This window comes from Octodon degus, unplaced genomic scaffold (assembly GCF_000260255.1).
Source record: "Octodon degus isolate 3935 unplaced genomic scaffold, OctDeg1.0 scaffold00087, whole genome shotgun sequence".
Lineage (NCBI taxonomy): Eukaryota > Metazoa > Chordata > Mammalia > Rodentia > Octodontidae > Octodon > Octodon degus.
In genome coordinates, this window is record NW_004524663.1 from 2,712,536 (window position 1) to 2,736,046 (window position 23,511).

General features: G+C 44.8%; 1 protein-coding gene across 5 annotated transcripts in view; it reads left to right on the top strand.

The window, feature by feature from the left end:
- The window catches only part of Trpm3 (transient receptor potential cation channel subfamily M member 3), a 333,483-nt gene that overhangs the window by 271,272 nt on the left and 38,700 nt on the right, over positions 1–23,511 (top strand). For 4 of the 5 annotated variants that reach the window (XM_004637157.2, XM_023721897.1, XM_023721896.1 and 1 more), the window contains exon 21: positions 2,222–2,396. In XM_004637157.2, the coding sequence (XP_004637214.1) occupies positions 2,222–2,396 (175 nt within the window). Of the gene's footprint in view, positions 1–2,221; positions 2,433–23,511 lie in introns of all 5 variants that reach the window. The other variant, XM_023721902.1, reaches the window with a different exon arrangement.

Here is a 23,511-nt window from a genome sequence, read left to right on the forward strand (position 1 = left end):
CCTATGCCACAAACCTGAAAAGCCCAAGAACGGAACAGCAGGATCTTATTGAACCAACTGGAGAAGTTAGCTTTAAAACAAAGGAAGCCAATCCTCATTCTTACTAATAATGCTCAAACTCTGGAGTTTGAATAAAGACTTCAAAATGTATGAAGCTAAGCATTTGGGAAGAATGTTCTTCTCTTTGATGGTTTTGACCCTGTGGAGAGATAACAGAATTAACTGGAATGAAAACAAACCTGGGAAATTAAATCCGTGCAGTTTTTGTGCGTATCAGGTGCATTTCTTGGGCTCCATCTCATGAGAACACACCTTCCTCTCCCACCTCAATTTTAATCAATAGAAATAAACGTAACACACGGGACCCATGTATACTTTCTCACTGATAGAACTTTATAAATAAGTGGTGAAAGAATTTTACAAAATAAACAAGAGATGGCAGGGATGAAAAATAGGCCCATATTTCCTATAAAACTGCCTCTACACGGTCAGCTTGCTGGCTGAGAGTTCTGAGACCACTAAACTGAATGCAGTAGCTAAGCAGCAAGAGAAAATGAGAATGAATGTCAGACTTGGAGAGATTATATGATACTTCAGATGATGAATTCTGAAGCCATCTTGAAAAGTGATTAATTGACCTAAAATGTATTGAGACCCCAGTGTCCCAAGGCATTGAGGAAGGCTATAATCTTTGAATTCCAGTAATAGGCACCATGGGATATATTCTTCTAAAACAAAGTTTTAAACTAATTTGGAAATCTGGAGGTGTGGCTCCATGGCACAACGTATGTTCAGTCCCCAGCACTAGAAACAGACAAACACCCAAACCTTCATTAATAAAAATGACCACTCAGTTTTCTTTGTGAATGAATATTCCTTCTGGAAATACGGGGTCGAAGAGGAGGTAGTTCTGGTATCACATACTTTGATGCAAGGGGTAGAAACCAGGCCCCAATTAGCTTAACCCTTAGAGACAGATCCACTACAAGAAGGACAGGATAAAACTGCAAGCAGGAACTCAGCCAGGGCCAACAGTGGCTCTCCTCCTGTATATCTGCTTCATTTGGATCGGCCTCCCTGGGAGGAAATTTGGCCTCAGACACAATGAATTTACAACATTCAGGAGAAGGAAAGAGAATTCTCTCTCCACAGCTTCAGATAAACAAAGTACAAGGATCTGGTTGGCTGACCCTTGTCATGTGTCTGGCTCCCAACACTGTCTCCAGGGGGTGAGCTACCACCAGGAACCTAGCCTGGAAAACACACCTACTCTATAGCCGAATGGGTGAGGCCTGTTTCTGAAAGAAGTTCCTCTATGGGCTTCTGGGCAGGCTTTGTCAACTGCAGTTACTGCAGTCCCTTCTTGGGTGATAGAAGGAAGGCAATTTAGCATATGAGAAATAGATCCAACAAATACCATGGAAACAAGGAAAAAAGGAGGAAGATGAACAAGAGATAATATTCTTACTAGAATGCATTCAGGAGAATTTTATAAGCATGTCAAGGAGAAAATCCATCACTCCAACAGCAGGCAGAGAGATGATGGGTCATCGGGTCACAGGGTTCTAATGTTTCAGAAACATTCTCCATCACTTGTAGGATACCCTGCAGAAGTATAAAAAGCATGGCTTTCTCGGTAGACTGGTTTGTGGCAGAATATCATCCAATAAAATGAGGTCATAAGGATAAGAGTATGAGAGATATTTGGTTTGTCCCTGCTTTATTTATCAGAAATTATTTTCTTGCTCTTTCCAGCTCTTCATTAGTCTTTTGAAAATGAGAAAGGGAATTTACTGCATTCATTAGTTCTTAAAAGGATTCAGCTATCCAAATTCCAAATTTTAAGAAGAGACACAAAGAAGACACTTGCTTCTACCAAGAGCAGATCAAAGTTCATGCTGCGACTCAGAGACTTGAGTGTCCATATTATATGATTTGCATTCCCATGTCCCACAGACAGTGATAAAAACAGAGGGGCTCCGCTGGGTGTGTATTTAAAAAAAATAAATAAATCTTTTAAGTTACTCCTAAGATTATGTGGACATTGACTTCAACAGTCCTAGTGTCCTCTTCTCTGGGCACAGCTTTCTATCTAACATCTCTTATCAGCAGTCTAGAAAGTGAACTTCCTTTAAAGCTTTCCCTCAGGGGCAGCCTTCCCAGGAATGCTAGATCACATGTGTTTTCTTTTGTTTCTCCCTCTGTTTCTGTCCCCTTCCAGATGATAGACATGATGTACTTTGTCATCATCATGCTGGTGGTACTGATGAGCTTCGGGGTGGCCAGGCAAGCCATCCTCTTCCCCAATGAGGAGCCGTCATGGAAACTGGCCAAAAACATCTTCTACATGCCCTACTGGATGATTTATGGGGAAGTGTTTGCGGACCAGATAGACCGTAAGCAAGTTTATGATTCTCATACACCAAAGTCAGGTATTTAATTAACTTCAATTGGGTCATGTCTTTTCCAAGTTCATCTGTTTGTTCTCAATAAATGGCTCAAGATAGAGGACCAATTCCTAGCTTGCTCTCTCAGTGGAAAAACAAAAATTACAGCAGGTAAACATATGATTTTAGCAAAGTAATTCTTCAGGTACATCTTTGTGTGACACAAATTGACATATGGTATGCCAAATTTGATCCAAACATGAACAATTTTGAAAGTACTAAATTTTCTGTAAATCCAAATCTGAGGCCCGTTCTTGGGACATTTCAGTATGAGGAATATATTATGTCACAACTCTCATGTTACCCCCGCCCTCAGCCCACAGTCACTAGAAAATACATTCCTTGAGTTTGCCCTTGTAACAAATAAACAATTCTCAATTTTGCCATCAGAATTCAAGAGTTAAGGGCAAACATCTGTAGGGTATTTTCCTTGCACTGGAAACTATTCTCCAATTCCCTTTCCCACCGTCTTAAATTATGTGCTGCTGAGACTCATAGGAAGGTAGTATTCACTGCCTGAAAGTATGGAAAATGCCTTAGGTCATAGACAGAGTTACTTGCCATGAATGCTAGGAAAGAAAATCATTTCTATATCATGAAGTAATTCAGTATGGGGACCAGGCACCATCAGGCCCCCAATCAGCCTCATTTATCCAAGCCCTAGAAGATGCTGATTCTCTGTGTTAAACTCTCCTTTTGGGTGGAATTTGAAGATAGTTGCAGCCTAGGAGTCTGTTCCAGGGTTTTATTTGGACCAAATGTCAGAGCATACCATGCATTGGGAAATTACTTGGGAAGAAAGCACTAGGAAAGAAACAGCTTTCAGTACGGAGGAGTTGATTCCCTGGGGCAACTATTTCTCATTTTCCCTGAGGAGTTTAGCTCTGGCAATGATAGGCTTCCAACATTGTTGAATTAACATTTTTCATACTTTTTTTTTTTTTTTTTTTTTTTTTTGCTGACAGGCCAGCTGTCTGCATCCTGGACTGTGGACATGGCTTAGGGTTACATAACGAGGTAGTATAGCTTATTAAGAGCAGGAGTAGAGAGTAGGAAGCCTCCCCTAGCCCCGTGCCCATCCCAAGCATGACTGAAACCCAAAAGGCAAAGATGAAGCACAGATGAGAGGCCTCAGGCCTTCAAGGAGCTATGTCTACTGGCAACAGGACATACATGTCATGTTTTCCCTCTGCGAGGGATTTTGAACAAATACCCTTTCCTTCTCCAGATCTGAGGCAAGCGAGACTATTTGGAACTCTTTATTAAAACAAATATTTGATTTTTACAAGTTGCCCAACTCACTGAGAAGGAATTTCAACTCTTTCCCTTGTTGTTTGCTTTCCTTTGTTTTATTTATTGGGGAGGGTCCCAAACTTGAAATCTTCCTGCCTCAGTCTCCCTGTGTGCTGGGATTACAGATGTGGGCTACCATGCCTAGCTCTTCCCCCTAGTTATGACATCTCTGGTGATGATGTACAGACTTCCCTGAGACAGCTGCCCAGAGATGAGAAAGTCCTTTTGAGAGCCTCCCATTCAAAGGGTTCCTAAAGGTAAAACAAAGCTTAGACTCATTTTCGTCGGAGATTACATATGCTATTTTCCCCCTAGAAATTGATTTTCCACTTAGTTGCATTATTTTGCCTCTCCTAGATTTCTTTTCTTCCCCAAAATGACATGGAGCCCCTATGGGTTTTCTGACAATTAAAGATGAGAGGGGGGGACACATAGAAGTGTTTCCTAAACGAGATTCTGTCTGTCCCTCTACAAGTGGCCATTTATTGATGTTGTACTATGAACCCAGCCTAGTGCAACAAACACCACCATCTGGCTGAATCAGAGGATTTCTTATTGCTATTTTCAAAGAAGGGCTGATTGTAGTTTAGAACTTCAAAACCCCCACCCCAGAGATAGACAAGAGGTGTCTTGCATGGTGAAGTACGAAAACAGATTCCCACACTATGATCTAGATCTGCAGTGCTCTATGTGTGTGAGAACAAATTTCTGCCCCAAATCCCCGTCCATCACTGACCCGGTCCTGAATGGTGTGGCCTTTGTGAGGCCCTTCTGCCATCCTTCTCCCTTCCCTGTGATCGTCCCAGATTGGCTGCAGCGGTAGCCACTGTTCTAAGCTAAATCAGCCAGTTTTCTGTCTAGAGTGCTAAAGAGTGTTGGTCCTTTCTCAAATGGATATAGAAAGCCACCCCCAAATCTGTCATTCCATGTGGCCATGATCATTGGACATCCTTGTCCTCTAAATGATTTCGTATTTACACTATGGCCCTGGATGGGCCACTTGAGGGCTGGATATTCCCCACACCCCACCCCCACCCCCGTTTTCACAACTGCCCAGGAGACCCAATCATGAAGCTATTTGAGAAAGGTACAAATCACTGGTGCTGCCCTTTGGTGTGCTGCCTTTTCTCTGTGCCATGTCCAGGTTGGCGTGTGAAGCATGTGTTCAGGCTGATCAGATCCCATATCCACCTGGACCCACAGCCCTGCCCGGGGTCTACCAGTCCCATCCTGCAGCTGTTCCTGTCCCCTGTCTGGGCTTCTCCAAGTGCTGCTCATTAAGCATAACTCCTCTGAGTGACTCATTCCTGACGTGACCAGTGCACGTGCTCCATAGCTAACTCGTTTTGATTTTGACTTCAAAAGTGCTAGACCCATTTCATGTTGGAGGAAATAAATTTTGGAATGCATATCAGGGTCCTTGGGAGGGTTATCAGCACCCACTTTATACCTCAGAAGAGGGGACAGCCTTAAGATCCTCACTTCTGGGAGGCAATGGTACTTAAGATGTGTCATAGACATTTCATCTTTTTTCCTAACATTTATCCTAAACACTGATACTACCAATAAGGTCAAAGATCCAAGCAGGAGACATGGAAGGTTACTTTCCAAATGTGCTTAAAATCTAAAATCAGAAGAAAAAAAAATGAGTCACCTGAAATCACAAAAGAAGAGCTTTTCCATCTAAACCATGCTGGACTAACATAAATGACAGTCCACCTTTCATCTAAACTACCTATGAAGGTTAGGACATTTGCCTAGGTGTGGGAAGCACAGTGCGTGAATGATGATAACAAAAGTCGTGACAGGACAGTGATGGCCCACTGTACTCTGCTACTGTGCCCAGCACTGATTTAATTCATAGGAATTGAATTCACTGTTGGCTGGTATTTGCTTTTTATTTTGTTCAAATAGCCCAGACGTATTTTCAGGTACTTATGCTATCTATACCATCAGCTCTCTAAGACCCAATTTAGGCCTGCCACTATGTGACTCGGGCTGCAGGTCACTAGATACACGGAGACCAAATGATGACCTTCTTCTGGGCAGCTTCATTAGGGGGACTTGTGTCACGTGGCCTCTGAGAGCTGGGCAGGATCCCCCTGGAGCTGGAAGGGAAAAGTCACTCAGGGCAGAGGAGCGGCAGAATGCATTCCCACCAGCAGTCATGGCAGAGCCGGAGCAGAGGTAAAATTAGCCACATTTCAGCAGCTTGGAACTCTGCTCCTACAGTGTGGCGGGCGCGGTACCTGGAAGAGCACCTAGGGTGGCAGGCAAAGTGGGTGTCAGCGGCTCCGCGCGGCATCTGAATGAATGAGGGTTCTATTTATTTACAGGCATTCATGTGCCGCCTGCTGTGTATTCACATTCTCCAGGCTATACCAAGACAGGAGGAAAATGAATCATGCTGTTGAATGCATTAAATGAGGGTCTAAATTTAGTCCTTCTTTCTGCCGCTCTGAGTATTTTTGCAAGTTTAGGTAGTACTGTGAAAGCAGAAGGTCCAAAACTTACTTTCTACAATGACAACTTAGTATTATCTAGGCATTTCCACTTGCTCCAAATTAACTATCCAATCTACCTCAAGCATAGGTCAGCGTTGTTTTTCTTTTCTTTTCTTTTCTTTTTTTTTTTAAGCGTTGTTTTTCTTAATGCCTAGGGCTTTTCCATCTGAAATTAATAGGTAAGCCAGGCTAGTGATGGTTTTTTGTTCTGCTTTGATTGATTGGTTGATTTAGTACAAAGATTTGCTGCAGAAACAAATCCCTCACTCCTTGGTATCCCTGTTGTCTCTGTGGTGGTAATTGAAAACAACAACCATGTGTGTGCAGGTAAAGCTAACATGCTCTCTTAAATGACTTTTCTGCCTCAAATTAATTGGCCCTCACTTTAGGTGTAGAAATTAGGACAGCTCAAGGAGCCAGGCTCCAAAATATGCCTGCTTACAGTGAAACTTCCAGAGGAGGTGCAGAGAAGATGGCAATTGTCGTGCATTTCGAATGTAGGGCTTCAGCTGTGGAAACTCAGGGCTGCGCATCTGTTTAATATTCCAGACTGACCTTCTCTAATGAATTCAGAGTACAGTAATGACTAACAGCTATAGTGCAGGGAGTACTGCCTGACCAAAGAAAGGGTTCTGGAACAGAAAAACTTGAAGCACGTGCCAACTTTGGGGCGAGAGGGGAATTGTTTTGGGGTTTTTGTTTTCACAACTTGCTAAGGAAGCGAGCCAATCTCAGGCACTACTGACCCCTTTTTCAATCCCTGAAAGTCAGCTCATGTTATAGGAATTGCCTCTCTGACTTCTTTGCTAATGCAAACTGAGGCTTACTGGATTTAAATAACAGAGCCGTCTGTACTAGGCCTTTGCGGTGGTTCGGTACAGCATTGCAAACTCCATTTATTCACTTAACATCTACACACAGGTAGGGCTTCATTGTCCTTTCTCCTGCATGCATTAGATACTCGTTTTGCTGCTACTGTGAGCTAGAAAGCAACATACAGCGATGTCCATGACGGAGATACTGTCTTCGAGGAGCTGACAGTCAATGAAAGTGAAGTGGCGTTGACAATTTAGAGATAAAGCCTAAAGAAGAAAGCAGTGAGTTCCACCTGAGGTGGGAGGAGAGGTACATAGACGAGGCCTCCTCAAGAAAAGGGAGGTTAAGCCAAGCCCTGAAACATGAGCAGATGTTTGCTAGACAGATGGGAGCAGGGGGTGTGAAGAAAGAAAAAATGGCATTCTAAACTGAGACATGCTGAGGAAAGTTTCCGGAACAACAAATCATTTAGTGTGACTGACTAGCGAGGAGAAGCACAAGGCAGGAAGCAAACGGATAGGTCTGAAGAGAGAGGCAGGGGTCCGGAGCAGGAGGACAGATACTCTGTGGTCAGGGCAGCACCACCATGAAAGACGTGTTGCATTTGGAACTCTCAAGCAAAATCCATACAGTCAACAGGAGAGGTTGGGAAGGGAGGTGGAAAGTGGGGAAACGTTGCCAATACAACGGCAGCTGGAATGGAGAAAGTGGGCAACACACCTGGGGGAGGCGAAGCCAGAAAGTCCCAGGAGAAAAGGACAGATATATCAAATGGAGGGGTTGGCGGTCACCCCACCATTTTGGCATAATCCAAAGGGCAGGGTCATTGACTGAGGGAATGTGGGAGGGGGACTTGAGGGAATTGTGCCCTTGCAGCTGGGTTCTGTTTGAGGACCTTAGAGTAATTCCAGAAAAAAAACTCTGAAGGAGGCTATTTTGTGTTGCTGGGGAACGAACATGAAGCCTTTCCACTGATCTACATCCATCCCTGGTCGCCCTCCCCACTATTGAGACAGGTCATCGTTAGTGACTAAATTGTCCACTACATGCTCAGACTTTCAGTCCTCCTGCTTCAGCCTTCCAGGCATTACAGGCTGCGCCACTGCACCTGGCAGAGAAGGCTACTCTATAAAGAGTACTCTGGGGCCTAGTAGAAAAGGCTGGACTAGAGACATAGAGTCAGGGATCAAGAGAGAAGAGAGGACCACAGAAGAATTCTGAGATTTAAGCCCTAAAACAATAGAACCAGGGGCTTTCTGGATGGTGTCAATGCATAGGCAGGCCCGAAAACATCCTCTCCAATTGGCTGGAGAATTCCCCACCTTGGGAGAAGATCCCTTTTGAAGCGAGCAGTGGTCTTGCTAGAGAACATCATTTATCACCTATCACAAAAATTGATCCCAACATTACCTAAGAAAATCCCACTTTTCTTCTGTCCTTTCTCAACTTGCTAAAACCTTGTCTATAACTGAACTGAGCACTGTGCCCATCTTGGACATTTTCATACTCTGCTGTAACTCTGTCCTTAACGGAGCACTTTCGATCCAACACATGTCTTCATGACTCCAAATCCTTATGTTTTCCACTCTACCATGAATACATCAAGTAAGTCCTAGGTGGAAAATAAATACATCAAATAAGTCCTGTGTTAAAGCATCAGCAGATAGGATATGTTTAAGTTTCTCAAAGTTTTTTTCAAAAAAACTCTAAACTACTTCCCCCAAATTTGTACTTGAGGAAAAAAAGTTGAGTTTTCACCTGATTGTTGGGATTAGAAGAGTCAACTCATCACTAGCGGAAAAAAAAGTATAAAAGCACCTGTCCCTCTGAATAAAGTCAGGACATTTTCTAAAAACTATATTTGGGAATTCATCCATCTTTAAGATAGCAGAAATGATATTAAGAGAAAATAGAAGAGAAGAATCTAAAGTCTATGACCAGGCTGAACATAAGCCAACAGTGAGGGGCTCCAGGAAAAGTCTGTGCTTGCACCAGCAGGAAAGTAGCAGATAAGGTTGACTATGAGCATGTTTAAGATAAAATTAGTCATTGGAAAGGACTCTGTACTCTGCCTAGGTGTGATCTGCTGCAGACAAAGAATGGCAAGTGCCAGCGGTTGAATATTACAGACACCTGCATGGAGCGGAACTCAATCCAAAATGATGTTGAACACGGCACATTAGAAACAAATCACAGGGGCTGGCTTCACCTAACCTGCCTGGAACACGTCAAGGGCATGTCTAGCCATTGCCCCTTGAGGAAGACATAAATGCACTGATCCAGAAAACAGCCCAGTTAATCAAATAATGAAGGAAAAGCTGCAATTTGAAGACAGATGAGGAGGATTGGAGCCTTTCGTTCTGGAAAGATGAAAGTGAATATGCCTGAAGCGCCTGAACTCCCAAGGTGAGTCCCTGCAGAGACGGAGCACAACAGATCCCGAATCTGAGATTACCTCGGTCAAGAACCCCTCGAAGTGTGAAGATACTGAACCGAGGTCAATAAGGGAGACATCATTCCACAGTGAACCATGGAATTCCTGTCCCCGAAAGATGCTACAAGAGAAATGGCATAGTCTCAGAAGGACACTAGTTTCAAAAGTCTCTTTAATCACATAAAAGAAGATCCACCCTCACAAAAAAAAGAACAGATTTTTATTTTGTTCCCCCCAAAAGAATTCATTAACATTTGACAGGGGAGGAAGAGGATAAAGAGAAGAAGGTGATTCCTCCAGACAGGAGGACTTCTAGCGTCACAGTGACATGGCTGATTCAGATGGCCTTCAGTCCCGGGCCCTATGAGTACAGTACACATAGACACCCAGTTGGGGCAGGACCCGGACTCCCTGCCACTCCCTTCACCACAACCTGGCTCCTGCCCTGCGCCTTGTGTGCGCCTTACTGCTGGAGCTCACCTGAGATGTCCTGGAGTGGCTGGAGCCTCTTCAGCATCCTGAGCATGAAGAGGGCCTGAGATTTTGGGAGAACCAACGTATTTGACCCTGTTTTTGACTGCTGGAAAGGGAAGGCTACAGGGAACATTAAAAACTAAGGTCCTTTGGCTCAGATTCAAATGGAAAAGATTAGCTTCAGTGTTACAGAATTCCTTCTCCTTTTCTTTCATTCTTCCTTTCTTTCTTTTTTTCTTTTTTTCCTTCTACATCAGTACTTAAGACTGAACCCAGGGGGCTTTGCCATTAATCTACATCCCTAACCCTTTCTTACTCTTTGTTCTGAGATATGATCTCACTAATTTGCTAAGCCACCCAGGCTTCTTTAGCCTCCCAGACTGCTTAGATTACAAATACACACCACCACACCCTGCTCAGAAACCCTTCTGAAAATGGGGTGCAGCTCATACCTGAGGAACTCTGGGAGGTCAGGCTAAGGCTCAGACTTCATCTGAATCTGCAGTTTTGTCCTGTGCCATTCCTTATTCTGCTTCTTCAACCTTTCTGTCTAGTTTCTCTTCAGAGCATGTGCTTAACAAATCACTTTTGTTTGACCCCATCACTTAGTGCTGGTTCTAAAGGAAACCAGCCAGGGCTAAGCACTCAGGCTCCAAGTCCACTCAGATGCCACCTGACATCGCTTGTAGTGCAGGCTCCTTGAGGGTGAGGTAAGAAGCCTTGGAAGCCCCAGATGACATAGAGAGTAGATGGCTGATCGAGTGACCTGCCTTAACAAGGTGACAAGATGTTATATGTTTTAGTCTTAATTTTATGCTGCTATAACAAAATACTTGAGACCAGACATTTTATCTTTAAAACGATGGAGGATGGGCTTAAGAAAGTGAAAGGCTGAGATTTATCACAAGTTGTGGAACCCGGAGAGCACAGCCGTGGCATCTGCTGGGCTCTGGTGAAGGCCTCAGCACTTACGGCATTACAATGACAGCGACACGTGCAGAAGAGATCGCAGGCGAAGCAACAGGCAAGAGACTCGGGAGGAGCTGAGCTCCTGCTTCTTTTAAAAACCCACACTGGAGATAACTAATCTACTTGCAGGAGCAGCACTGATCCCTTCTGAACTTGTATGCTGTGACCTCATTACCTTTAACCGGGTCCCACCTCTTAAAAGGCTCTGCCACCCCCACATGGCCACACTAATAACCGAAACCTGAGCATGAACCTCAGGGGGACAAACTCTATCTTACCTGTGGCATGAGAGCCAACAGAGACTCAGTTGCACCTTCTTTCATACCTGGGGTTGATGGCTGTAACTCGAGGCATGATATCCCCAGGGGTCACAGAAAAAGTTATTCTTGATGCTAGTAAGTTCAGCCTAAAGATTTTTTGTTCTACAACATTTCTCAAATTCCTGCTCTGCACCCCACAGGGTCTAGGAAGAAGCAAGGTATTTAGCTTCAGGTCTTGTCTTTAAGGAGTTCATAATCTAGGCCAGCTATCAGCAATTTTTTTCTATAGTGGGCCATGGAGACTCTGTGGTGGCTATGTACTGTTGCCATTGTACCAGGCATTCAGACAAGTAAATTAATGGTGGGCTGTGTGTCAATTAAAATTCACAAGAACAGGAGGCTGGCGAGATTTGTTCTACAGACTATCCCCGACCTTCACCACCTACTTATGTAATCAGCTTCCTGCCCAAATCTTCCAGTTGAAGAAAGTGTGAAACTGGAGCAGCAGGACAGAATCAGTCTCCTGACGATTCCAAGTTTTCTCCAGATTCAGATAACACTACTTTCTGTGGTACTTCCGTGGATTATGTAGAAAGAAAAAAGAAAAGGCAAAATTCCTAGAGTGTCAGGGAAGGTGATGAAAAGGAATTATTATAAAGGAATTTAAAGATTGTGATCACGGATTCATCACACACACACACACACACACACACACACACACACACACACGTACATACAGTAAGGAATGAAACAAGAAGTTTAAGGAGTTCTTAGAGTTGATAGTTTCCTGAGATTTAACTGAATTATATTTAAGAAAATTAAAGGCAGATTTAAGATACATTTCTTAAACAAGCCATCACTCTAGTGTACACACTCAGAGATGAAGTATGGGCTGGCCAAATAGCTCAGTGGATTAAAGCACGTGCAAGCAGGCTCAGGGGCCAGGGGTTCGATGCCTGGGCTCACCAAGGTGGCAGTTGAGACTGGGAAGCATTTGAGACTGGTCGTGGTGGCGCATGCCTGCAATCCCAGCTCTTGGAAGGCTGTAAGCAGGCCAGTCACTATGAGTCTGAACTAGTACAGCTATAAGGAAGGAAAAGAGAGAAGAGAGACAGTAGAGGGAAAGAAGGAGGAAAGCCACCCCAGCGCAGACAGCGGAGGAGGGAAAAGGGCCTGGAAGCGGGGAGTGGAGGAGTGGGGGTGTGGCTGATGCAGAGATCCTGCTCCAAGGAGGCGCCGCACTGCAGTGGTTTGTGCTTCGTCCTAAAACTCAGCTTTTCCAAAAGCACTGTTCTGACCACGCATAGGAAGAGAGATGGTTGATTAACACTGAAAGCAGAGCTGAGTACACCCCTTCTGAATAACCTGGCAACTTTTTTAATTAATCCATGTTAACAGCTACTGACAGATAGACTAATCTGTCCACAAGTTAACTACAAGAAGCTAATCCCAGAAAGGCACACACATACAGATTGTTTCTCCTCAAATGCCACAGATTCCTCATAAGCCCACAACCTCAGTATATCTGTGGAAAGATATGGTGGGGTCTTTTACAAGAGACTGTGTGGTGGAGCAAAGAGTTTCCTGAGTTTCCAAGCAGAGTCTGAACTGTTTAGGTGGGGGCCAGATATTTCCTATCTAGAATATTAGGTCTAAGGGCTGAGATGAGGAAGAAGACAACGCCAATAACAGCAGGTCAAATACAGGACTTCAAGTCTCCATCCTAGTGACATCCTCAATTCAAGTAGGTGACATCTACTGATGAGTTAAGACTAGGGAGGCTATTTCCTGGTCCAGGCCTTGGTTACATGAGATTTTATTTTACACTGGATCTGTATGTCCTATGGACTCTTCTGGGTATATGATGGACATCACAATCAATAGAAGGAAGAATGTAGGAGGCGCCTGCTGTCCATCACCTCTACGGAAATAAATGCCAGACCAATTTGTGATGATTCTTTATGTTTTATCTCTCCCATTAAATTCTTTTCACAGTGAGGCAACAAAGTATTTTTTTTCTAGCCCCTAGCTCCTAGCACAGAGCCTGGCACCCAGAAGTGCTCAGTAAATATCACTGAAAGACTGAACAAGGACTTCGAAGAAAAGCACACTTTAATTTGGTGATAAGATGGGGTGGAACACAGCAGGCCAGAGAAAAGCAGAGGAGAGCCAAGTGTGATCAGAGAAATTCTCCTCACTTAAGCTGGATCATAAAGGGTATTAAGGGCTTTTCAGACAGATAATGAAAGGGGATTCTAAAGAGATAGGCTGCCATATCCAGAAAGGGGGAACAAAGCATGTCAAGTGTAGATGGGCAGCACTGGAAAGAACAGAGATGTGAGACATCCTCCCCACACCAGCCAGGAACACTTTCTGGGCCATTTCCACAAACAAGATGCTCCTGAGCCTTCTGTGCCTACCTGCGATGACGGATGGCGCATATTGCTTTTTGGGTTTGTTTTTTTGTTTTTTTGGGGTTTTTTTGGTTTCTCATGTGTACCTCCCACTGGGCTGTGTACACCAAGGGGAGGCAGGATCTGTTGATGTTTCCTACCAGTATGTAGGTGCACAGACAAAAGGTTATAGTTACCACAGCAGATTGCAAGAAAGGGCTCTGTGTGCCGGGCGGAGGACACTGGGTCTTTTCATAGGTCACCTTGTATGGAATCTCCTCCTAAGTGCAGTTTCAAGTTGATGAAATTCCAAGATGTTATTGAGAACTGGAGAGACTGTGGCAGAAAACATCCAACCACAACGCTTATTCCAGAAAAGCTAGATAAGCTGCGCAAAAGCCCTTTGTTCCAAAACATCTCCTAGAAGAGGAAAAACAAGCTTCTCTTCTAACACTCAGGATATCCCCTGAATGTTCAGGCCTGATGACTGTGCTCCCCTAGATGCGTGGTATTTGAGTCTTTAATATTAACCCTCAAAAGAGCTGAAATCATCACTGAGGAGAGGAGAGTCAGAGTGGAGGCGGGGAATGCTGGGGAAAACGGGCAGGCCTGGTGAGGTGGACTTCAGGCAGCCAGAGGGCAGCATGAGGCAACTGTGTGTGTGCACGGCCCAGCAGAGGCACACGGGGGAGGGGAAAAGGAGAGGTGAAGGCAAAAACATCTCTGCCTACATTGCAGTTTTGCCAAGGGCTCTGGCAGAAGACCAGCCTGCCTCCAAAAACGGTCTTCAACGCTGCTTGCAGTAAACTGCTGACACCTGAATGTAAATATCAGGATCATTTGAGGGCTGCCCCCCACCACACCAGCACCCCTGGTTCCAGCTATACGCACCGAACTGACGGACTGCTGTTCTTCCAGCCCAGCCAGTTTTCTTCTCCTGGACACTGCGTCTCTCAGCTTCTGGGAGACGAACAGGTACAGAGGGGAGAAAGGCAGAGAGGAGGAGTCAGTGTGTTCATTTCCAGCCTCTCATCTTTTCCTTTCTTTACTATTAGTTTATCATTTGCCTGCCTCCAAGAAAATAAAGAATCTACTCTTCTGAAAAATCAAAACACAGAAAGTCCCAAGACAGCCAAGAGAGGCAGGAGTATGCTCAGAAGGACTTGCTTGTAACAACAAAATGATCTCCCAGGAGTTAGGAGGTGGCTTCGTGGTACAGCATTTGCCCAGCGTGCACGAGATGCTGGGTTCAGTTGGCAGCACCACAAAATAATAATCATAAGAATCCCCTACAGTTAGAATTCGTCAAGGGCAAATGAGTGTTTTTGGTTGTCACAGTTTGGATGGTGCTACCGGCATCTAGAGTTAGAGGCCAGGGACGCAGCTCCACATCCGGCAGGGGCAGGACAGCCGTGCCACACAAGGCTTCTCCAGCCCATCACATCAGTAATGCTGAGCTTGCGGAAACCTGGTCTCTCAGATGCAAACTTCAGCTCAAAGAAAGGTGGCTCAGTGCAGTTGCCTTAACATCTACCAAATCCTTAAAAACATTGTACAATGTCCCAAGTGCTGGCAAGTCAGGCGCAAGGCTGTAGACACTGCTCACCACCCCTTTATGGAGTTGCGCTCCTGCGGCTGTTCTGCTTTACTCTTTCACCTTCGGATCAAAGCCTGGATTCGGATATCATACAATCACGGCGTCTGAATGGCCAAGGTGATGAACCACTGTTGGCAGATCTCAACAACTGCTGTCTTCCTCAGGAGCAGCAGTCTTGGATAAAGTAACTCCAGCTATCATAGCTGGGAACCATGAGAAGAACCCAGAGACTTGGCTGTCGTTCCAAATCCGCAGGTATTCTGCTGATGCGGGGGAAGTCGAGCAAACCTCAGTACTTCTTTCTCTCCTCTGTATGGAGTCTGGAAGACAGCAGTCATTGTGGGTGGGAAGAGAAAAGAACCACTGTGCCCCTGTTACGTGCAGGGGGCAGGTGGGACCCAGGCTCCTGCATACAATGAGCGGTACCTTACAAGCACGCACCTGGTAGCAAGTGGCAAGCAGCTACACTTTCTGAAGATCACAGCAAGTTGTGTTCAGGGCAAGTCTGTGACAACAAGAGATAAGACACAGACAGAAAAATTGTGTTGAGGTGACAGAGAAGAAAGGGAACTGTGTATAGATCATAACACACTAAAACAGCAATCACCATGGATAAATCAGGTTTCTGAATTTCAAGGATAACACAAGTCAGCCTCGTTGCCTCCTCTGAATCTCTAGGTGTGATTGACAGGAATGACTAAACAGATGCTGAGTCATCTTAGGGTTTCTCAACACCCATGCTTGTCCCAGAATTCCCTCTGATCTTAATTGCATGCATGACATGCAGTGCATATTCATGAACCCTTAATGAGTAGGGTGAAGGCGATGAAGGCCAGGCCAGAAGATTCAACACACATGTGCTCTCATCTAGAACACCTAACATCTCCTGGGGGTTTATTATTTTACTTTCTACCTCTCTTAGGATAATGGAAGGAGGAATGGTGCTGTTCAGAAATAAAAGAGTGGAAGGGAGTGGCTCCCTCAGCTCCATCGTGTCTAGCTGCACTAACTACCCTGGCAGAGAGGTAGGTAGGATGACATTGGAAGTCCTGGTGGAACCGTCCAGTTCAGTCAGTCCAGCTCATCTCTTGGTTGAAACATGAAGGACAATCACATTTCCCATGATCACAGACTACATTGTTTTCCCTGGCCACTTGACACCACTGGCAACATTTAAAACAGTATTTAAACATTCGCTGGACCTCATGACTCCCACTTGAGTAGAACATGGGTCCAGCTCCTGGGGTCCACAAAATCACTCCTTGAAGCAAAGGAATGAAGACCACAAAGTGCCCTTTTAAATATTCCAAACAAGGGCTTCGGAAGTAAAAACGCCACAGGGAACTAAATGGCTGTAGTACTGTACAGGGGAGTCAGTGCAATGGCAAGCAGAAACACCAAACTCACACCCAGCACTTGGAGGCAGAATTACTTACATTGACAGGCACTGATCGGGATCATTTCTAGAATATCAGGCTCTGACCTCTGGTGGCCCAGGGCTCATATGAGAACAGCAAGCAGGAAGTACAGAGGCAGAATGGCTTGTCCATGGGGATTGGCTTATACAGTGTGCATCGTAGCGACCAGCTGTGCATCACAGCGACCAGCCATTTCTAGGAGACAGGAGCAATCGGAACTGGAAAAGGAACTGCTAGGAAACTGAAGTGCCCTGGCTTGGGAGGCATTTTCTGTTCCCCTGGGTGCTGACAAGTACTTCAACGTCACATGCCACCTGGAGAAAACCATGTGCAGCTACTGCAGGAGCTGTCTGTGTTCTATTGTACAGCATGTAATTGAATGCATAAGGCAGGAGATCCCTCTATCAAACAGGCCATGCGCTGAAAGACTGGGTTCTTTCCAGAGAGTTTAAGATTATAAGCCCTATCTGGAGCCTACAGGATTACCACACATGGAAGCATCACTGCTTCATGTAAAGAGCACAGCAGTTCCTCTCAAGCCAGCTGTACTGAATACTGCTGGAACTCTCTGCTGAGTGTGTTACGAAGGCGATGATGTGGGCTTCTTCTGGAATTCCTGGGGAAACGGAAGTCAATTCCCAACAGCTGAAATCCTTTTACAGTGAATGGCACCAGGCCTGGTACCTGACATGCCGCAGCTCATTAGCCCTGAGGTACTGTTGATGAACATGAAGAATGGACCTCAATGATTGCCAGAGGCACATGGCCAGGAAATAGTGAAGGCTGAATTGGAACTCAGCCTATCTGTGCTTGAAATTTCTACATAAGAACAAAACGTTGATTCCATCTGATTCCAGAGTGCTGCTCCTTTCCCAACACCCTTCGCAGGTAATGAATGGAGTCATGCTTTTATTTACTTAGCAGTCACTTACTAGGTGCCCTAACAAAGTGGTGCATAGACAGGCCTTGGCATTCCATTCACAGGTATTACACTCTGATGGGAGATGGGGAAGGCAGAAGATGCTAAGCAAGCAAACAAGTTTCTTTTGGATCATAGGAAGTTTCATGAAGAAAATAAATGAAACTAATAGGATAGAAAGTCACTTGGGTGAGGAGTTGAGGGTACAATTTTATGTAGGGGTCATCAGCAGAAGGCCTTGTGAATAGATGCCATTGAGTTGAAATGTACATGGCTGAACCAGGCATGGTAGCCCACGCCTGTAATCCCAGCACTCGGATGGCTGAAGCAGGAAGATTACCTCAAGATTGAGCCCAGCCTGGGCTGCATAGCAAGATTCTGTCTCAAAAAAAAAAAAAAAAAGTATGACAAAAATCGGTGTGGCAAGAGCTGGGAAAAGAACATTCCAGAGGTAATAGCAAGAACAAAAGTTTCATAGCAGGTACGATGTAAAAACCATCAGCTAGGGTCAGAAAGAACACTGGTGTGACTGTACTCTAAGGTCTAAAGCAACTTGAGGTAGGACAGTATGTCATAGTGGAATTCTTGTGTATGCAGCTTAATTCTGTGGTTCTTTGCTTTGTTTTAGGGTGCTGGAGATCTAACTCTGGGCCTATGTGTGCTGAGCGAGAGCTCTACCATGGAGCCTCTTCCCAGCCCAAGGATGTGGCTTCATTCTAGATTAGGATTGCATGCAAGAATGCAAGCAGCAGTTTTGGAACCTTTAGGGAAACAGCTACGGTGCCGTTGGGAGGGTGGAGACTCTCCCTGAAGCCAGGGGTTTCCATACTTAGGAAGGCAGCTGCCTCCGATATTGAAGCCACCCTGTGGCCTCCCAGAAGTGTTGCTATGGCACTGGGGCAGTGGCACTCATAGATAAATTGCCCACTCTCACACCAAAAATGCATTGTATGGCCCAAGAGGAGATTGCCCTGCCCTGACTCGCCAAGTCTGTGAAATGACATCCATCATCGAGACTATGAACGTTCTGGTAATGGCAACAAGAATGCAGCATTTGTAAGGAAGACATGGCTCAAGGGGAGTCAGAAAATTGCAACAGGAAAGAGGAAAGAAGTAAGGAAAAAGTGTAGCACTAGCCAGGCTTAGTGATGCAAACCTGTAATCCCAACACTGTAGGAGGCTGCGGCAGGAGGATCACAAGTTTAAACCCAGGTTGAGTAATTTAGCAACTCAGCAAGATCCCTCTCAAAAAAACATGAGAGAGAGAGAGAGACAGACAGACAGACAGACAGACAGACAGACAGACACAGAGAGGGAGAAGAGAAGAAGGGAGGGAAGAGGAGGGGAAACTGTAGCCCTGAGATGCCAACAGTGCTGCACTGGCTGTTATATATTCAGGAAAAAAGAGCCTTCTAGACAAGCTGGAAGGCTTCACTCACCCTATAGCAATTCATATTCATGCAGAGGCCAGTGTAGGCAGAGAACCCACTTAGGAATGGTCTCTGTCATTGTGCCAAGAACAGCCCAGGACAGAACCAGGATCTAGATGATCTGACTCCTAGTTCTGTCACCTCCACCAACTCTGTGACCTTGGGCAAATTATGGAAACTGTTCTTCAGTTTGGAGACAGTAAGAAGGTCTTCTGCACAGATCAGGGACAGTGAAAAGTCTCCCTTGGTGTGTCTCCCTCATGGGAATACCGTTAAGAAAGAGTCCTCCTTCCCAAAGGAATACATAAGCCTAGTAAATGCAGGAGTTCATGCATACTGTTTCTGATGAAGCTAAAATTTGCATTACAGCAGGATGTGATGTACCCAAACACTAACAAATAACAGTGCTGGTGACAATGGAAGTGATACCTAAAGACCAAAGTGTAGGGGAAGAAATGAAACACAAGGCACAGTATTAGGAGCTCTTTAGAGAAGGGTTCTGTGGATAATAACAGCGCAGGATCAAGCAGTGGTCTTGCAGGGTTGTGGCCCTGACTCTGAAGTTTACAAAGCTGCATTTCCTCCTGTCCCTGCTAGCAGGAGAGCCAGCTCCACGTAGATGCAGGAGCCTTGGCTCATCCTCACCGGGAGACGCCTCTACTCCATTATGTTTTTGGAAAACAAGCCCATGAAAACAACCGAGCTAAAACAAGCTGTCTCAAGTAGCAAGCTTCTCTCTTCAAGGCAGAATAGACCTGGTGCTGTATGCTGTTGCTCACTATGAAAAACCAGGATTGCATTTCCCTCGTGGTGTCCGCCTTCCAGCCAGCTGGAAAGTAATTCCAGGCAGCTAACCCAATTATTCATCCATTCACAGATCCCAGCAAATATTTGGAACCCACCCCATTCCGGGCTCTTTGCTGTGTTCAGTCACCAGTGCACCCGACAAGGCGGCTGCTTCCAGCCTCATGGAGGCATCTGATATCAAATCCAGAATCCTGCAAATAAACACTAATAAGCTCTGTGAAGAGAAGCAGAGTGCTAGGAAAACCTCTAAAAAGGAGACATCAGGGGCTTGGGCTTTCTCGGCAAGTGACTTCTAAGCCAAGCTCTACAGAGTAAGTTGCAGTTTGCCAGGCAAAGAGCAGAAGAGCCTGGGGGAGAGGAGGACTCTGCCAAGGTCCTGAGGCAGGAAGGAAGGTGACTCCTGCCAGTACCTGAGAGCAGCCCAGTGGGGATTCACAGAGTGCAAAGGAGAGAACGGCACAAAATAGAGCTGGAGAGACAGGCGAGGGCCAAGCCGTGTGGAGCCTTGTAAGCCAGGACAGGGATTTGAGTTTTCTCTATTCAGTGCAAAACCTAGGAAGGGTATTTTGTCGGAATTGAGTTGCTGATAATAGTAGTGGAATGTGTGCCTGGGTGTGTGTGTGTGTGTGTGTGTGTGTGTGTGTGTGTGTCTTTGTGTCTGTGTGCGTCTGTGTGCACACATGCACGCATGTGATTTGACTTGCATATCAGTGTCAATCTAAGTGTTCTCATTAGATATTTTGGGGAGGAGGACTGGGGAGATGGCTGGGGGTCGGGGAGATGGCTCAGTAGAATAAGTGTTTCCCTGGCAAGTGCAAGGGCCTGAGTTCAATCCCTGGTTCCACAAAAAAAAAAAAAAAAAGATGTTTTGGGGAGGGGATTCTCAAAAAGTATCATATTCTTCAGACTGGAAGCTTAGAAACTTAACTTCTGGGTTCAGCTTTGTGCTACTGTGATGGCTACGAGGATCTGAGACCCTAGCTACAAAATGAAGCGGTTGGACTTGATTTTATAAGTAGTAGTCTTGACCAAGGCAGCATGACTTCATATCTGGCATTTTTTTAGTACTGGCTATTGAACCTGGGCCTTTGCTCTAAGCTATACCTTCAGCCCTTCCTTATTTTGAGACAGGGCCTTGCTAAGTTGCTCAGTTGTTCCGGCTGGTCTCCAACCAATGATCCTCCTACCAGAGCCTTCTAGAGTGATTATAGGCATTTGTCACCACACTCAGCTGTGTTCTAGAAATTTTATTATACAATTTTGAGGAGTGTTTTTGCTTACCTGTCCTGACTAGGGGACACCACTGGCAACTAGTGGGGAGGGTCCCACAATAAACCATTGTTCTCTGTCTACACATTCTCTTTCCAGTGTCACAGCAGATAGTCACGTAGGTGGAAAAACCTGGTTATGATTTTCTGGACCTAAGTCCATCTTATATCTGAAGGTTCTTAGTAAGTCACTAATTTTTCCAGTAAGGAAACCACCATGAAAATCAAAAGAGATGGTATGCTGTTCGCTTTGGAACATTCCCAAGGGTTGTTTTCTATTTTTGAAATCAATTCACCACTCACAAAGGCACATATTGTATGAACATCTGTAATGACTTATATCTAGACACCCTCACAAAGCCTCAAAGGTAGGGCTTTTGAAAGGTGTTTGAATTGTAGGGGTGACATAATTCACTTGCTACTAGGAGGTAGAGTCTGGCCCAAAGAGATGGGTTACTAGGGTGTGACCAGGAAGGTTCTATCTCCCTCCTCAGCTCCTCCTTTCTCTCTGCTTCCTGGTCACTATGCCATGGGCAGGATTCCTCTGCCCAGGCCCTTCCCCCAAGCCTTTGTGCCTTGGAGCTAGCTAACCAAGGAATGACACCACTGAAATACCATATTGTCAGATATTCTGTCCCAGCAATGAGAAAGAGACTAAGATGAAGTGCTTGCACATTTATAAACATCAATATTTATTATTTTGCAAAAGATCATTTAATTTCCCCTTTATGTTAAAATTAGTCTATTATGTTGATATTCGTGATTACAACTTGTGTGATTATGTATGTCGGTAAATTCTACTATCTATACATTTTAGTTTAGGAAAGGCAAGGAGGCAACAGAAAATATTTATTATAATAAAGAAGTGTTGAGTCTGATGAAATTGAGCACTGAACAGTTCAGCATTCCAATGTAGTGCATGATTTTAGGAATCTGGCTATTTGCTATCTTTGGATGGGGTCTTGCTAGCTTTAGTATGTAAGAATTCTATGTGAAAATTGTATTTTGGTAAATGATGTAGAGTTACCAAGTTCACCATCACCACCACCAACAACAACATCAACACCATCACCTTCTTGCAGTACTGGGCATTGAAACCAAGAACTTCACACTAGACAAAATCTCTAGCCATCTTTTATTTTCTATTTTGAGACTCAGTCTGTTAAATGGCAAAGTTGTACAGACTGGGCTCAAACTTGCAATCCAGTCTCAGCCTCCCAGTGTGGAGATGACAGGTGTGTACCACTATACCCAGCCAAGAAATCAAGAGCCTGGGACTGGTATCACTGGTGTGCTTGTAGATGTGGCATGATGCAGAGGGAGACAAGTAGGCACTGTGGACAATCTAGAGAAGGGAGGTTTTCCCTGTCCCACCTCCAGGCATTTGTTAAAGGCTTTCCATCTGGTGTGACTCACGGGAGGGAGACGCATTCGCTGGCCATCGCTGGCCAGCTCATCACGACTGGCAAAGCTAGTCAGGCAGGGTGGAAAATTGACCTCATAATCTCTTCTAAAATAAGGGGTGGGGGTGGGCAGGACACAGCTTAGCAGTGTAGCGCCTGCCTAGCAAGTACAAGTTTCTGAGTTTGATTCCTGGTACCAAATAACAACAACAAAAGCAAAAATAAGTGAGGAAATGAAAGATAAAATGGAGTGAGAGGAAGAAGGAAAATATAAACTCTCAGAAGATAAAGTGAAGGAAGTGCTTTCAGAGTTCCCACCCTGGAGATACCTGCAGTGGGCTGCATGCTTCATTTGGAATGGGTGAGCTTCTGCGCATGCTCCAGTGAAGTCCTGCTCAGCCAGCGATATTTCCCTGGAGCTGGGGTGTGGTTTCGCTAGTAGTCAAGGGACCCTGTCCTTTGACTCAATATTTAATCTACTTAGTATACACAGGAAAGAAATCGCTGAATGTTGCTATCCAACAAATTTACCTTTAAAAGTATTATTTAATAATATGATCCAAAGCTTCGATAATGCTATCAGGTAAATTTGAGTTGCAAAAGTATGAACTGAAGAATTTTCTAGGTGCAGTCCCATTACTTTTACATGTGTACAACATCTTAAACTGGGCTAGCAATGCATCGCCTCGCAAGAAGAATCCACACACACACCAGCGGTGCTGGCGCAGCCTGTAACCCCAGCACACAGCAGGCTGAGGCAGTACGATGACAAGTTCAAGGTCAGCCTGAGCTGTCCACCAGAACCCTGTCTCTAAAAGCAAACAAACAAATAAGCAAATCAAACAAAAAAGGTCGAACACAAACACAAAGCCTCAGATTCAATCTTGAGCATTCAGTAGTTCATGTCATTTCATAATCCATAAATTTCATAAATCCATTTCAAAATAGCACAAATTGAGTTCTATGAGCTATTACTCATGAATCAATATTCTCAGTCAGCTCCAGAGAAGGACATATTAGATTGGAAACACACCTAAACATGGCTTAAGCAAATAATAATAATTATTATTATTATTAAA